This window comes from Mixophyes fleayi, chromosome 1 (assembly GCF_038048845.1).
Source record: "Mixophyes fleayi isolate aMixFle1 chromosome 1, aMixFle1.hap1, whole genome shotgun sequence".
NCBI classification, from domain to species: Eukaryota; Metazoa; Chordata; class Amphibia; order Anura; family Limnodynastidae; genus Mixophyes; species Mixophyes fleayi.
The window spans coordinates 95,396,446-95,413,156 of record NC_134402.1 but is presented as its reverse complement, the minus strand read 5'-3'; the positions used below and the strand labels follow the sequence as shown (position 1 = coordinate 95,413,156).

General features: G+C 40.5%; 1 protein-coding gene across 3 annotated transcripts in view; it reads left to right on the top strand.

Moving 5' to 3' along the window:
• FNIP2 (folliculin interacting protein 2) overlaps positions 1 to 16,239 on the top strand; it is a 44,350-nt gene extending 28,111 nt beyond the window's left edge. For all 3 annotated transcript variants that reach the window (XM_075198167.1, XM_075198171.1, XM_075198164.1), the window contains 9 exons: positions 4,072 to 4,273; positions 4,645 to 4,733; positions 5,901 to 6,047; positions 7,015 to 7,184; positions 8,833 to 10,045; positions 10,523 to 10,679; positions 11,556 to 11,756; positions 12,537 to 12,652; positions 13,170 to 16,239. In XM_075198167.1, the coding sequence (XP_075054268.1) occupies positions 4,072 to 4,273; positions 4,645 to 4,733; positions 5,901 to 6,047; positions 7,015 to 7,184; positions 8,833 to 10,045; positions 10,523 to 10,679; positions 11,556 to 11,756; positions 12,537 to 12,652; positions 13,170 to 13,248 (2,374 nt within the window). In that variant the 3' untranslated portion in view covers positions 13,249 to 16,239. The remainder of the gene's footprint in view (positions 1 to 4,071; positions 4,274 to 4,644; positions 4,734 to 5,900; positions 6,048 to 7,014; positions 7,185 to 8,832; positions 10,046 to 10,522; positions 10,680 to 11,555; positions 11,757 to 12,536; positions 12,653 to 13,169) is intronic.
• Positions 16,240 to 16,711: the final 472 nt, after the last annotated feature.

Sequence of the window (16,711 nt, the reverse complement as noted above, 5' to 3'; positions counted from 1 at the left end):
TTTAGTGGAGCAGATTCAGAGAGCGACAGATTATTTAGAAGAAGCTGCTATGGAAGCGGGGATGATTGGAGCGCGCATTTCTGCCTTGGCAGTTGCAGCGCGTCGGACTCTTTGGCTAAAGTCCTGGGAGGCTGATGTAGAGTCCAAAAAGGCTCTTGAGTCCATTCCTTTTTCTGGAGGTGTTCTGTTTGGACCTCAGCTTGATTCCTTTATTAGTCAGGCAACAGGAGGTAAGAGCACTTTCCTCCCAGTCAGTGTTCCCAAGCAGAAGATGTCCAGATCTCGGGCATTTCGTTCCGCAGGAAGATCTCGAGGACAATATTCCTCAGGACAATCCTCTAGAGGTCAGCCATCCACTCCTAGAGGTGGTTTGCAGCGGGGACGTCGGGCCTGGTCTGCGCGACGTCCAGCTGCAAAGCCGGCAGACAAACAGTCTGCATGACGGGGTTTTTGCTCCTCCACTGCCGTCAGTGGTGGGAGCCCGTCTTCTGCGGTTCAGGGATCAATGGTGTCAGTCCACTACTGATGTCTGGATTCGGGGAGTGGTGAACCAGGGTTACAAGATCGAGCTGCTCGATCTTCCTCCCAGACAGTTCTTCACCACAGGGCTTCCGTCATGTCCGAGAAAGCGATTGGCTTTAACAGAAGCGATTCAATCCATTCTGTCATCCGGAGTGATTATTCCGGTTCCTCATTCTCAAAGAGGTTTGGGGTTTTATTCCAATCTTTTTCTTGTGACAAAACCAGACCGCTCGTTCAGACTGTTTCTCATTCTAAAAGATTTGAACACACAGGTCAGAGTGCCCAGCTCCAAGATGGAGTCTTTACGCTCGGTCATTCTCGGCATGGAACAGGGAGAATTTATGGTGGCTCTAGACATCAAGGATGCATATCTCCATGTGCCTATTTGGAAGGGTCATCGGTACCTGTTGAGGTTTGCAGTTCGGTTAGAGCACTTCTGATTTCAGGCTCTCCCGTTCGTTCTCGACACAGCTCCACGTATCTTCACCAAGATCATGGCGGTTATGGCTGCTCTGCTAAGGGCCAAAGGGATTACAATCATCGCTTACCTGGACGATCTGCTTTTAAAGGCAGATTCCTCTCAGAAGCTTCTGTTGCATATTCAGGTAGTAATCCAGACCCTGGATTCGCACGGTTGGATTATCAACTTCAAAAAATCCAAGTTGATCCCATCCCAACGGATGGTGTTTCTGGGTCTCCTATTCAATACCCGTCTGAGACGGGTGTTCTTTCCTCAGGACAAGGTTCTAGCTTTGCAGAGGATGGTGAAATCCCTCTTGGTGGCAAGGAGACCTTCCATTCATTATGGAATGAGGCTTCTGGGCAAGATGGTATCGTCATTTGAGGCGACCCAGTTTACTCCGTTCCATGCACGACAGTTTCAGTTGGAACTTCTGTCGCAATGGAACAAATCTCGGCGCAATCTGGCGAGTCAGGTTTTTCGCCTGTCTCTGCAGACGCGTCAGTCACTGATCTGGTAGCTACACAGGCAGAATCTCACCAGGGGACGCTTGTTCTCAATTTGCAATTGGATTCTGGTAACAGACGCCAGCCTTCGGGGTTGGGGGGCTGTACGTCTTCAGGCTCCGTTTCAGGGGCTTTGGACTCGCAAAGAGTCCAAACTTCCAATAAATGTCTTGGCACTGCGCGCAGTGTTTCACGCTCTAAGAAGTGCGCAACATTTGCTGCAGGGAAAACCAGTAAAGATCCAATCGGACAATGTCACGGCAGTGGCATATCTCAACCATCAGGGAGGCACCAGGAGTCCCTTGGCCATGAGTGAGACTCGCAGGATATTTCTGTGGGCCGAAGCGCACGTTTCGGCACTCGTGGCCATCTTCATTCCCGGAATAGAAAATTGGGAAGCAGGCAGACTCTGCATCCAGGGGAATGTCTCTCTATCCGGAGGCGTTTCAACAGTTAGTGGTGAAATGGGGTAAACCGGATGTCGACATGATGGCATCTCGGTTGAATCACAAGGTGCCCCGCTACTGTTCCCGTGCAAGAGATCCCGGGGCAGTCGCGGTAGACTCTATGTCCGTCCCTTAGAGGTACCGCTTAGTGTACCTTTTTTCTCCAATAGCCATGCTTCCACGAGTACTGAAAAAGGTGGAGAGAGGGTGTTCCAGTGCTTCTAGTAGCGCCGGGTTGGCCGCGCAGGGCCTGGTACACCGACGTACTCTTCATGGCAGGAGTTCGGTCGTGGCGGTTGCCAATACGCTCAGATCTACTAACAAAGGGTCCATTTTGTCATCAAGGTTTGCATCGTCTGGCTTTGACGGCGTGGCTGTTGAAGCCAGGATCCTAAGAGCTAAGGGTTTTTCGAATTGGGTGGTTCAGACCATGCTCCGTGATCGAAAGCCGTCTTCGGCCAAAATATGTCATAGAGTCTGGAGGACATATATTGGTTGGTGCGAAAAGAAGAGATATCCTACATCTTCTTTTCGTCTGGCCAGGTTACTCAGGTTCTTGCAGGATGGCTTGGATGCAGGTTTGCGTCTTAGTTCTCTTAAGGGTCAGGTGTCAGCTCTTTCAATCTTCTTTCAAAGAAAACTTGCTGTCATACCGGACGTGCAAACTTTCATTCAGGGTGTTCTCCATGTTCAACCTCCTTATATTCCTCTGGTTCTGCCATGGGATTTGAATTTGGTGTTGAGGGCTTTACAGCATCCACCGTTTGAACCCTTGAATACGGTGGATTTTAAATTTCTAACTTTGAAAATGGTTTTTCTTTTAGCCATTTCTACGGCACGCAGAGTTTCAGAGCTTGCAGCTTTGTCTTGCAAGCCTCCTCTGCTAGTTTTTCATGAGGATAGGGCAGTTCTTCGTACAAAGCCCTCCTTCCTTCCTAAAGTTGTGTCTAAGTTTCATTTGAATCAAGACATTGTTATTCCGACTTTATCGGATTCTTCTTCTACCGATGACTGAGTCTATTCGTTATCTTGATGTTGTTCGTGCCTTGCAAATTTAAGTTAAAAGATCTCACAAGTTACGGAAAACTGAGGATCTTCTGATTCTTTATGATGCAAACAAAAGAGGCTGGCCAGCTTCTAAGGTGACCATTGCTAGAGGTGGATTACGGCTGTTATCCGCCAGGCTTACAGTGGGGCTGGGGAGCCTGTCCCAGATAATCTACGGGCGCATTCTACAAGATCTGTAACTGCTTCTTGGGCGGCCCGCCATGGTGCCTCCAGTGAACAATTGTGTAAAGCGGCCACGTGGTCTTCTGTACACACTTTTACAAAGTTTTACAGATTTAATGTGTTTGCCTCTAGGGATGCAAGTGTTGGGAGAGAGGTGCCTAAGGCCGTTTCTTCTGAGCGTTCCCTCCCGTGAGACGGCTTTTGGATGTCCCCAAGGTCCCGGTGTCCCCCAAGGATGTCAGAGAAAATGGGATTTTTATACTTACTTAAAATCCATTTCTCTTAATCCGTTGGGGGACACCGGGCGCCCACCCTTAATGATCTGGTTTTTCCTTCTGTTTGACATGTTGTTTGATTGTTAAGAGAATGATGTGTTGTTAAGTTTATTCTTTTCTTTGGTTCTCTCTATCTCCCTTTCTGTGGGCTTTGTTAAACATAGACTGGTCTCTAGCAGGAGGTGGGGTATAGAGGGGGTGTAGCCAGAGCTTTTGTTTTAATTAAAAGTTAAAGTGCCAGTGTTCGCCTGTCCTACTCTATACCCCAAGGTCCCGGTGTCCCCAACGGATTAAGAGAAACGGATTTTACGTAAGTATAAAAATCCCATTTTTAGGATTTATTTTTTTTTGTTACTTTTAACACCTATAATAACTTGAAATTGACATGCATGGCTGAATGAAGCAGTGTGTGCTTTGATATGCTTGATATTGCTTCCTCCTCTTCACCCCCTGGAGCAGTAAATAACTGTCCGTCTGTCTGGCATGTTTTACTAACCTGATGTGGTGATAGAGCCTTATCAGCGGCTCTGCAGAGAGCACGGTCTTGTGTAATGTAATGCAGGTTGGTGGCTTTGTGTAATCATAACTTGCTGGTTTGCCTTCTGACCATTTGGTACTAACCTGTTTTGCAGGCCAACAGAGGAGACCTTTAGTATGGCGGATGACAGTTACCCTTCCAACCCAGTAATGATTGGGCGGAAGAAGATTGCTATAAGTGTCCTCTTCTCATTGTCTAAAGAAGAGGAAGCACAATGTACTTTTCAAGATTTCTTTTTCTCCCACTTCCCCTTGATTGAGTCACACATGAACATACTGAAGTCTGCTATAGAGAAGGTAACCCCACTGGCCCATTTTGTAGTCTTGTAATGCAATAGGTATCTAGCAAGTAGTTAAATGCCTCTAATGTTACCCTCTGAGAGATTCCCAGCTGCTTTTGGATACTGGCAGTAAATATGGGTGGGGCTTATTTGCAAATTTAAAAAAACAAACCAACGGCATAAGTGTTAAAATAGCAATAGAGTATTTAAAAATATATGTAAATTTTATGCAGATAAGGCAGACTTATAGTAGTGGTTCTGATTCTTTTATCATTATCATGAACTGTGTATGTAAAAGCATTAAGAAGAAGAATAATTTTAATTTGATTTAAAGAAGCCTGTGAAGTTTTGGCTGCCTGGCATTTATATTTTGCTTTTCATTTCCAGGCTATGATCTCCTGCAGGAAGATTACGGAATCAAGTCAGCGGGTCCAAATTTATCTCGGTCAAGTCATGGATGCACTGGGACAGTTTAGGTAGGGTGTAGGATGTGTAAGTGTTTAAAGGGGGTTTTAAGTACGCTTACAACCCCTTTATTTTGAAGTACATGATACACTTTGTCCAATTTGAGGTGATTAGGTTAACAAATAAGGTTTATATCACCTTGGCGTTAAATAGTTTCTATAATTCAAGTATGATAACTATTTAGAGATGAAGAACAATGACAATGGCAGTGAATAATGTGGTTATGGGTAGGTGGTAGATGTGTCAAGTTGCACCGATCTCTGTCAAAACCTGAATAAACTACAATCTCATTGTGGCATGCTTCGCCGGCATTCTTATGTATAACCTCAGGCCTTTTGTGGTAGGTTTTTGGCTAGATGTGGCTTATAACTAACCAGAGATGTTTCTAGTAATCTGTACTGAGTGTTCTTCCTACAGTGTTTATTTTAGAATACGGTCAAATCGGTTACTGATTAATACATTACTTTGTTGATCCTCTTCATATCATTTTTTTTTAATTTATTTTTTTTAAACCCATCTGACAAAAAGAATACTTTATTAAACACAATTATGTGTGTAGCTCAATAGCTGGGGAGAAAAAGCTAACATACTCCTGAAGGGTTATAACCTATTGTAAATTGGTCCCGAAAAGTCACTTTCTAATAATAATGATTAATAATAATTAAAAAAAAAAAAAAAAAAGCTACACAGTCACATTGGCTGGTTCTTTAACAGCAAGAGACCCACAAGTTACCTTTTAACCCTTCTCTGGGAATATAACTTTGTACATTTTTCATGGAAAGTCACTAATAACTGTAGAAAACAAAATTTATTTTCAGTTATTAATAGTTTATTGCTGCTATAGAAGTTCTGCTGCAGAGGAACTATAAAATGTGTATATAACGCACACATAATATTCTCACATCATTTTGTAGCAGTATTTAAACTTGTGAAAGACAACAATGCTCGACTGGTATGTGTCTTGTTTCAGCGTCTGTCATTGGCCTGTAAAACTAATGTGACTATGACACCAGACGATGCCCAAAAATGGGCACTGTACTCCTCTATTTTCTACAATATTAACTCGGCATTGTATCATATAATACAAAGCTGACAATGGCCATTTGCCTTGTTCCTTTTATGTAGTATATCTGTAGAAGAAGATTAACAACTCTAAAATACAATATATTTGTTATTAGGGAAACTATATGGAATCTATACTGTGCCCCTCGCATTGCTGAACCACTGTGGCTCACCATGATGTCCAACAATACTGAGAAAAGTCAACTGAGCCATCATTTCCTGAAAGAGTTCACCTATCTTACTGAGCAGCTTAACAAGAACCAGTAAGTACAGTAACTGACACTGCTAGATGGTATTCACAAGGCCTCCTGTGTGTAACACTTGGGTAAAAAGCACTTCTACTTGTAATGATTTATTCATTAGTTTCTGGTCCAACAAGTGTGTATTACATCCTCTGCTCAACTGTCTTCTCTTACCAAATACAAAGACTATTATATATTTGGGACTCTATCCTGGCCAATAATATATTTTGTGTGTTTTCCACAATCATAAGAACAGTTTTGTTAGGCTGATACATATGTCTACTTACTTCTGTTCCAGGTGACTGTATTTGCACTACACCATCATGAATCCTCCCTTCTGCTTGTAACTCCCACCATGCACACAGTGGTCACATGGTCTACAATGGATTTGCATAGATAGCAATAAATGGAAGGGGTTTTATTCTGGTACCTGCCTTCCAGATGTCCAGAGTTTAGTCATAAACCACAATGCCTGATAAAGTGTACTGCAATTTGGAGGGAATAAGGCAACATCTGGAAGTTTGGAGCATGAAGTCTCTCAAGAGGTGGCATATTAGAAAGCGAATTTCTGCAATGGTTCTGAATTCTCAGGGCAGCTTACCTGTCTCTTGTCACCTAGAAAGCACCAGCTTTGGTTAGATATTTTATGAGGGATTTAAATCAGAATATGTTTTATTTGTGCATTTCTTTTGGAGTCGTTGCATTCAAGGAATTTGTTTGTTAATAGTGATGCTGAAGAATCACAGCCTATGAGCTTTCTAAATAAGTGCAAATTTACCTGTGCATCCAGCACCTAAAGCAGAGCATTCATTGGTGTAGGAGTGACGAAGGCAGCATAACTGCAACTCTAAAGAGAAATTGCTGTGTCAGTGTATCTCTCAATCTAATAAGTTGTATGTACTATACACTTTTGTCAGTGTTCATTGCACACTTGTGTTTTTTTTACATTACATTTGGGTAAGCCTGCATTCTTTCCATGTATTCTCAGGTTCTTTGCGGCTTTACTAACTGCAGTTTTGACCTATCACTTGGCATGGGTTCCAACAGTGATGCCAAATGACCACCCTCCAATAAAGTCTTTTTGTGAAAAGCACACTTCTCAGTCCGTCAATCTACTAGCAAAGTCCCATCCATACAACCCTCTGTGGGCACAACTTGGTGAGTAGCACTCTGCTACATGTCCAAGGGGAAGTAACTAATAAATAACCTGTGGCTCTATATTTAATATTGATGCTGGAGAAAAAACAAATAGAAAAGTAATGAATAAACTTTCATTTATGCAAAAAAAGAAAATTTGTTTTAACCAATGGTAAACCCGTTATTGTGGTGTGGTTGTGGTGTGTTTTTTTTTTTTTTTTTTTTGTTTTTGTTTTTTTTCTTTTCAGTTAAGATGTGCAACAGTTTGAGTTGCTCCCATTATATTTAATAATAATAACCCTGTGTCAGAAGTAATGTTGTCTCTGCAGATAAGACACAAGCTTTGGCAGTGTGATCATATTGTGACGCCACCTTCTGGTTGTGTGGTATGTGTACATTATTTCTCCAGGACTGGCTCTTCTGGGATCTATTAGCAGCTAGATTACAATATCAGTGCATAATATTTCAATGTAATAATTGTTTAATATGTCAAAAGTAAAAGTCCATTCCATAAAACAATTATCGACAAAATTGAAAAACGAATAGCAGCAAAAGCATATTTTTATGGACAAATTTTAAAATCTGAGGTCAGATTAGAGTGGAGAGGGGGACATGCATCCCAGCCTTAATCGAAATGACCGTGTAATAATAAAGCAGCCCAGTATGCATGGGCTGCTTTATTTGCATCCCTGGCATCGCACCATGGCTTGTCTAGGTGTAACTTTTGGTTGGATTTGTTCCTAACTGTAAGCAAGGCCGACTGTGCTTATGGTGTTAACATTAATGCAGATAATTTTATGTACTGAATTGAGGCTGTAGTGATGCTTAGTAGTGACCGCATTAACAGGCCCAAGGATATCCTTGAGATCATAAAGTGATAAACGCAGATGGTGTCTGCTGCTCGTCAGTTTGTGAAATGACATGTCATTGTAATAGTTGGTTAGCAAGCCTAGTGTAAAGAGATGATTTCTTCAGCCATAGGTTGCATCTAACGGAGGTTAATGTGTGTGCTTTTTTCTTTTTCTTTGCTTTTTTTTATAACTCTAGGTTGGGTATTGCTCTCTTATTATGAGGCCAGGGGCCAATGCAAAAAGTGGGTTATATGGAATATTGATTTTTACATTTGTTTTACATCAGTTCTAAAGTTTCATGACTTTTTGGTAATGTGTCATAAGTATTTGCAAGAAATGTCTGATATATCTTTATTTCTACAGTGTTAAACTGAAACCCTCCCCTGTATAAGTGTCAGTTATAATTCGTAAGACTGACACCTAGTGGTCATCTGTTCTGCACTTTTTACTTTTTTCAGTACATTTTACTATTATTTTTATCTGAAATTCTTGTCTTTGTTTAACATTGCTTTCTTTATTAATTGCAATTGGTCCAATTCAGAACTGGTTGCCATATATTGCAATAAGTAAATGTGAGCTGTTTTTACATTTGTCAAAATTTGAATCTAGATTCCCCAACTCTTAATACCTCCTATATACTACCAGAGCAGTGACTTTAAGCATGAGATGTCTAGCTTACAACATGAAAGATGCAGGTATTCCAGAGTATTTGTTGCAGAAACTGATGTCTCCATTTTGGCTCCTTTGAAACCATTTTAAGAGTTGGGGGATCAGACTATAATTTCAGTGAATTAATCCTTCTTCCTGATCTTTCACAGGTGATCTTTATGGGGCTATTGGATCCCCAGTCAGAATGACTCGGACTGTTGTTGTGGGAAAACGTAAAGACTTGGTTCAGCGCATTCTCTACATCCTCACGTATTTCATACGCTGCTCAGAACTGGAGGAGAACCACCTGGTGCGCAACAGGGTCTTAAAGAAAGGGGAGCGGATGGTACAGGGCAGCAATGTCACAACATCTTTTGAGAAGGGTGAGGTGGAAGAATCTGAATATGTGATTGTAACACTAAACAACGAATCTGCATTGGTGTCCCCTTCATTACCCTGTAATGCAGATGTTGCATCACCTGAAAGATCCAGTGGACCTGAGTGCTCTGATATTTCATTAAAGAACATGAATAAAAGTGATGGCTGCTTCAAAGCAGAGCTGGGAACTATTGCCTCTTCACTTGATCATGGTACCATTTTAAGTAGCGCTTATACTTGTAAAGAAACAACAACATTGGTAAAAGAAGCTAAAGTGGAAACGTTGGTTTCAGTCACAAGAACTCCAGCATACAACATTGGAGATGCAGTTACACCAGACTCTCTAATATCCCATGCTAAAAGCTTAAACTGTGGTAGCATATATACGAAGGAAGCCAGTGCTTCAGTGACATTGACTGACTGGGCAAAGGCAGTTCTGTGTGCAGACAGGACAGGTGATCAGTCTCCTCCAGAGAAGACGACCTTCAAAATGGGCTGTTCCGAATCACCGGACTTTGAGATCTCCCGGAAGAAACTAGACGAACAGTCAAGTCCTTCCACTGACTGCTCATTTGATCCTCAAAGGAGGAGGATGATTTGTACACGTATGCCATCCTGTGAGGGTGGGTCCAGTATATTTGATGAGTATTTTGTGGAGGGCAATAGCATTGAAACTAATACTGTGGAAAACCTTCCCTGTCATCTGCTGTTATCAGATAAATGTTTTGTTTCTAATACTGTAGCAGACGCTAGAACTTGTAAAGCTGACCTGCCAGATACTGCACAGGCAGGTCCTGGAGTGTGTCCTCTTCAGATAGCTTCTCAACATGTCCCCTGTGGGGATCCAGGCAGCAGAACAGAGGGCAGGGTAGAGGGGGACATTCCAAGGAACGGAAGCTGTGACAGTGCCCTTGGCCAGAGTGAATATGAATATAATGCAGGCCAGACTTCAGAAAATTGGGACCACGACGGTCACTATGCAGAAGTGGAACTCCCACTGCCCAGGTAAGACCCTCTTTAATGTGGGGAGATTAGATTGCAACTAAAACTTCACATTTATAGTGTGTGGAGTCTTGTTTATCATCTCCTTTATAATGAACGTTCAGTACTGTGTAGAGTACAGATGCAGCAACTTATGTGCTAATGTAAGACTTTATTCTAGGTCTGTGTTTCAGGCACATTATCAAGATTAGTGATATGAGGTACGATGTGTTTCTTACTACATGTAGATAGACTGGCTATACTGGTTCATACAATTGAATACAAATAAAATCCCTTGTGCAATGACGGTAAATATGCAATTAGCACAAGTCACACACTATGTAGAACATGAGTTCCTATATTGTAATGCTTCAGTATGAAATGTAGGGGCCTTACAACAATACAAAGAACTATATATATTTTTTGGTCCCACATATTTACATGCTGTGTCAATTTCTTGAATCTAAACTGAGACGCTCTTGTTTTTTTTTTATTTCTTAGATCTGAGGTCATCAGCAGCACAAATGTAAAAAATTTTGGGAGGTCTCTGTTTGGTGGTTACTGTTCCACATACATGCCGGATATGGTGCTCCATGGGATTGGCAGTGCAGAGAAGCTGAAGCAATGCCTGATGGCCAGCCTGGCACACTCTACCCATGTACGTTTATACACACAGCCATGGGACGTCGCCCATGGATACTGGGGCATTGTGCTTTCTGGGAGTTGGACGGTTTTTCTCATTGTCTTCTAACCAATTACTTTTCTCCAGTCCATTACTTCATATGCTAAAACAAAGATGCTAAATATTTTATAATGGGCACACCTGCATAGCATTTACCATTCACCTTGTAACTAAACATGTAGCAAAAATAATTATAACTTTCAGGATATAAAGGGAAAGCTGTGTAATGCCAGAAAGATCATGTGATGTGTTGGTGCAGGAATCACTCACATTGAGGCTGCTCCTTTTAATGTGTTTTTACTTTTATTTATTTTTTTGGTGTCCCGGTTGAATTTTTGTAAAGTGTGATATTTGTCCGAAGCATTTACACTCTTATGTAACGCCAACATGAGATCTGAGCTTACTTACATCCCTCTTAATTATATTCCTCTTTGATTATTGTTATCCTTATTGTTTTCTGTAGATCTAAATGTGCTTAGGTGGGGGAAGGGGGGCAAATTTAAACATGCTCAGACAGAGCAGATTTAAAATTGGGACGTGGACATGTTGTAGTGCAACTCTTTGCATCCGTTAGCAAAATTTGCCCATAACTTTCGATGAGGCCCATAATGTACAAGTAATCTTCAGTGCCCAAAAGAAAGTCTAAATACTGTCTGAACCCCCACATCGGACTGCTTTTATCAAATGATTTATTGACTTGAAATTACCATTTGCTGTGCATGAAATTATTGTGTCCGTGCGAATTAGAGCATAGCTTGAAGGTTTTACAACTTGTGCACAAGAGTAGGAATAGAATTGTCAGACACAGGTTGGGCAGCAAGTGGTAACTGTCTCCCTATTGCCTCTTCCTAGCACCCTGTCATGGACGAGCCCTTAGCAGAAGCCGTGTGTATTGTGGCAGACACTGATAAGTGGAGCGTCCAAGTGGTCAGCAGCCAGAAGACTACTGTGGACAACTTGATGCTTGGCACTGATGTCTTGGTATCTAGTCAAGTGTGCAGTTTGCTGCAGTCCATTTCACAACTGTATAAGCTCAAAACACCACCTGTATTTGTAAGTTTCATTAAGTACCTTTATAAGTTAATACAGTAACAGTTGAGTCTTTTGTGCACTGTGATTTTCCATTGTACTCTCAGGGTATGATGATGATGATCTTTGATCTCTGGCAAATGCTATTGCTTTTGCTTTGGAGTCTTTGCAGACCTATGGGCTGATTTAATTCTGTGTGAAGTCCCATTGGAGCCTGGTGTGCCAAAACGTAACGGGATGTTATGGTACTAAAATGTTGCTTATTTTTACCCTCGCCTCATAGAGGTGTAAACAAAAATAACCAATGTTATATGTACCATAATACCCAGAAATGCTCGCAGGAGGAGTTAATGCAGAGCTCCAATGGGCCTGTCCTTGGACATTAAAAATTAATGCGACTCGTCTTCCTTTTCTACAATGTTCAATACAACAAGCTTTAAAGCAAATGTCATAGTTGTCATCGATAAGTTCTCTATGCAACATCTCCATAACTGGCGGAATCTACATTTTCTAATTTGTTATGAGTGTACTACTGCCCACCAGAAGAAATGTGTGTGTTTACTGATGACTTCTAAGTATTTAGTCTTCAGCAGTAGTAATGCCATACATTTTTTATTTAGACCTTTTAAGTTATCCAGTTTGTGTTTGCCTATGCCGGCTAAGTCTCCCAGCGTCTTGATTGTTATGCTTTCTAGAGGATTTTGTAAATTGATTTACCTTGTCCATTCCGTAAACCAAATATGAAATGCCTTATATTTTTTTTAATCTAATCCTAATATAATCTATTTTTCTTTACTTGATTAGTGTGTGATGCATTTAGAGGACAAATTACAGGAGTTGTATTTTAAAAGTAAAATGTTGTCTGAGTACCTGCGGGGACACACAAGAGTCCATGTGAAAGAGCTTGGCGTTGTATTAGGGTAAGCATCAGGTTACACTCCTTTTTATTATATAAGCAACACACAAGTATAGTCCGTTCTCTAGTCCCCCATCTGTAACCTAGTATGGGATTTCCCAATTAATTTCATGGCTTGTGCATTATGTTTGTTAAGAAACATTTCACAAATAAAAATGACATAAGTATGACTTGAGCTGTGCAAGATATGAATGAGGTCAGATGCTTTGTTACCCGGCTGCACCCTCCCTAAATGTAATGTACTAATAAACACCTGAGCAGATGACAGTACACCACACATTGCACATTTAGTGTGAGATGATGTTTAGCCTGACTGATGGATTAAACTTTTCCTGCAGGCAGAAGTCCTCTTTAATTAGTTGTACAAACCTTTCTGAAATTCTTATTAATGCAGTGATTTATTGTTTTAATGTTTTCTGTGCTATTTAGCCATGTTCTTTTACCATAAGGCAGAGTTATTTGTTTTGAATAATGTGGAAACATTAACCGCTGTGTTCTAATGTTGTTTGTTTCCATTTCAGGATTGAATCAAGTGATTTGCCTCTGTTGGCTGCTGTGGCAAGCACTCATTCGCCTCACGTTGCTCAAATCCTCTTATAAGCTGCATTCTACAAATGGTCATTCCTTAAAGAAACTATTCAGGAAAAGGGGAGATGGAATCACACTGCCGTTCCTATACTAAGCAGTTTAAGTTTTACCCCTTTATCCTAATTGGACATTATTTAAAGTTTACATGAAGTACAAGGCATTATGGTACTCCTGAGTGGCCTTTTTCGTCGCTTCACAGGGAAGAGGTTCCGGAAAATCCTGAAATTCTCAAACACTAAAACAATTGTTGGTCTCTTGTTTGGATAGCCACAATGGCCATGTTTTATCTGCTTTGTTTTCTTGCCCCAAGTTGGAGCGCTACATTATACTTCTACTGTATTGTGTTTTTAATAAGAATTTTGGCATCCTATAATTGTCCTTTTTTTCCCCATGTAATTCAGGGTTATAAGCTCATAAATGAGATAATGTACAGTACCTCCAAGCATCATTTTATGGTCACAGAGTTCTGACTACTTCTGCTATTATAATTTGCAAGACCCAGCAGCCCCTGCTGTCTTATACTAAGCATTACTTAGTATCCTTTGTATAAGTGATGACCTTACCAAAAAATTGACAGTGGATTATACACACATTAGTGCCACGTGTATATTTCATAGTCATTAACATAATGGAGTATGGTGTCCTACATACGATCATGGTTATATAATTATTCTATTCTGCTTATTTAAAAAAAAAAAAAAAAAATGTTATTGAAATTCCCCATGAGGACACGATCTCTGAGCTCTGCTGGACAAAACAACTGAAGAGCACTTTTTGCCTGCATAGGTCTTACAAATACACACATTCCGTGTTCATACATTATCTTAGTGGAGCATTGATTGCAGGATTACTGGATTAGTTTACCAATAGAAACACTTGTGGCGATTTCCACTCAGGAAGGTGTTCAAAGACTAATTGTATCACCCACTTTGTAGCTTTATTCTTCCTGAGGCTCCACAAGAGACATGTAAGTTCCATAATGGAGGAGACAAAATATGTCTGGTGCATTTAAGATGCATTGGAAAGCTATATCAATGTTATTGAAAGAAACTTATAAGCGCACTACTAGAATACAAACAATCATAATGTGTTGGTCCTTGTGGTGTTTTGGACTGTTTGGTAATTGAGGGCACACATGGTCTAATCTATCCCTTCCTGAATCATTGTGGCCCACAAGTCGCCTAGTACTGCAGTCTGCTCTCAGCTTTACACTAAATTATAGATGACCTACATAGAATAAAGAGCTTGGCATGAAACAATCCCAAGAGTGCATCTCTTGATCTTTCACAACCTGTACTGAAAGCAGTCTTACAGTGTACACTTCACTCCACTCTGTGTAAGTTATAACCTGACTGCATGGTACAGTTAGTATTAAGATAGCTGGGACACCTTTCAAGAGGGAACAGCAGCACAATTTAGATGCAGGGTTGGTGAATTCTGTAGGTGTTTTTGTTTGTTTTGTCTTGGGGTTTTTTTTGGGAGGGGGGGGGGGGGGAGTGTTTTGTTTTAATATTCCCACACACTAGGATTTGATAGCCACACTAACATGTTCATTTTTGTTTGGCACATATAGGTAAATAGGATGCTTTAAAGCTATTGCAAAACTCTTAGGCTGTGACATCTGTTTTATGTTTTCATTCTCCCATTTCTACCATGTGAAGTAAGTTACTGGTGCAAGAATACATGTAAAATAAGTTTTGTAAACGTTACCTCTGTTCACAGTATATGTGGGAGCTGTGAATCTTACAATACTTTAATAAACCTGGTTGGTGAGCTGGGGAAAAGCTCACAAAGGCTTAAATTGTAATTCCACAGTAGGTATAAAGTGATTAGAGAGCTAGGAGCAGCTGAATCTCTTCCGGCCTATGTTATGGCATGTCCAAAAAAATGACCATACATGCCCAATAGCTGTCATCTTCTGGTCCCATTCATTTTTTTATCACTACCTGATATGGTCATCAATACTTCAATGTGTGGCCAATGTACCCCAGACATCATGTCGGTACACTTAATAAAGGGCCTAAACGGTGAACCTTTTAAGCTGAAAAATAGGTGACCAAATAGGACACTAGATTTTATATACACTTGCTATGCAGACATATCATGTTGTGACAAAGTATGGGAACTTTTTACAGGTATATTAATGCTGCTTAGTGTCTTGTTATATGAATTGCTCTGTAATTTGAAGAGTCAAAAAAAACCTGTTACTTGTACACAGGCAGTGGACAGCACATGATGATTTGTCCAAGAAATATAAATATTTTTCCAGAATAAAATTCTGTACAAGCTTTTGGACCTTGAATGTTATCTATATGTCAGATCTGAACATGTTCAGATGACACACTGATTAAACAGACCTTAGTCGCTGTCTTCTCTTGAAGTTGCTACCTCAATTGTTGGGACTGTTAAGTCTTACTTTTTATATATTAAAAAAAAAAAATGGGAAGTATTGTTGTGGGGTGATTGCCTAGATTGTGTTGGGATGTGTCACACAGTTACAGTATTTGAGGTCTTCTGAACGTGTAAGTTGGGGATAATACACTACAGAGGTAGTATTTTCTTGCTTTAAAGTTTGTACTTTATCAGTATTACAGTAGATTATGCTTCGACCTCTTAGAAATTTTGCTGGAATTATAATACTTCACATGTAGTGTGTGTTTTTTTTTTGAGAGTTTGTTTGCTTCCCAACAAATGTAATCTTAAAAGTGCTCTCGTTTTAGCCCTTTTTTTTTTCTATTCTTTTCAAATGTGTCTTGGTGGAAGATGAGGGTTTACAAGCAGTGATTTTAGGGAAGACTGTCTTACTGTATTTATTAAATAGTACATATAACAGGAGCCATTTGTGATATATCCTGGTATTTAGGAGATTCAAATGTACAATCTGCACTGTATAGTTATTAAACATTTGTCAGTTGAAATTGTGAACTATTTCCTCTCAATCTATTGTATAATTTTAAATATATTTTATGTGGAATTTGGTGCAATAAACCTTTTGAATATAAATGTTTTTTTCTTCCATTTGTTGTAGATTGCATCTCCAGGATACAGTTGAACTTAAGTTCCTTAATCACAATGCAATTCCACTAGTTAGGTGAAGGGGGAGCAGTACTGAAAGTAGAACATCCAGGGCTCCCAGACCTTGAAGGTTTTAGAGGAGTTACATATAATGCTGGTCATATATTCCATTCGGTAGATCTGGTGATCATGGAGAAGATAGTGGGGGGAGCAACATGCTTCCAGTCGGTGGCAATTTGGCAGGTGGCAGCAGAGATAATGTGTCTGGCTAATTTATTTTGGTGTTTTGTGGCTGAGGGGAATTCGAGAGGAAGAAAGAATTTTGGTTCTAGGGGGAGGGAAATTTGAATCACAGATTCCATCAGGGACTTGATTTCGCACCAGAAAGGGGTTAATTTAGGACAGTCCCACCATATGTGTAATAACGAGCCTGCGCAAGAGCATAAATGCCAGCATCTGT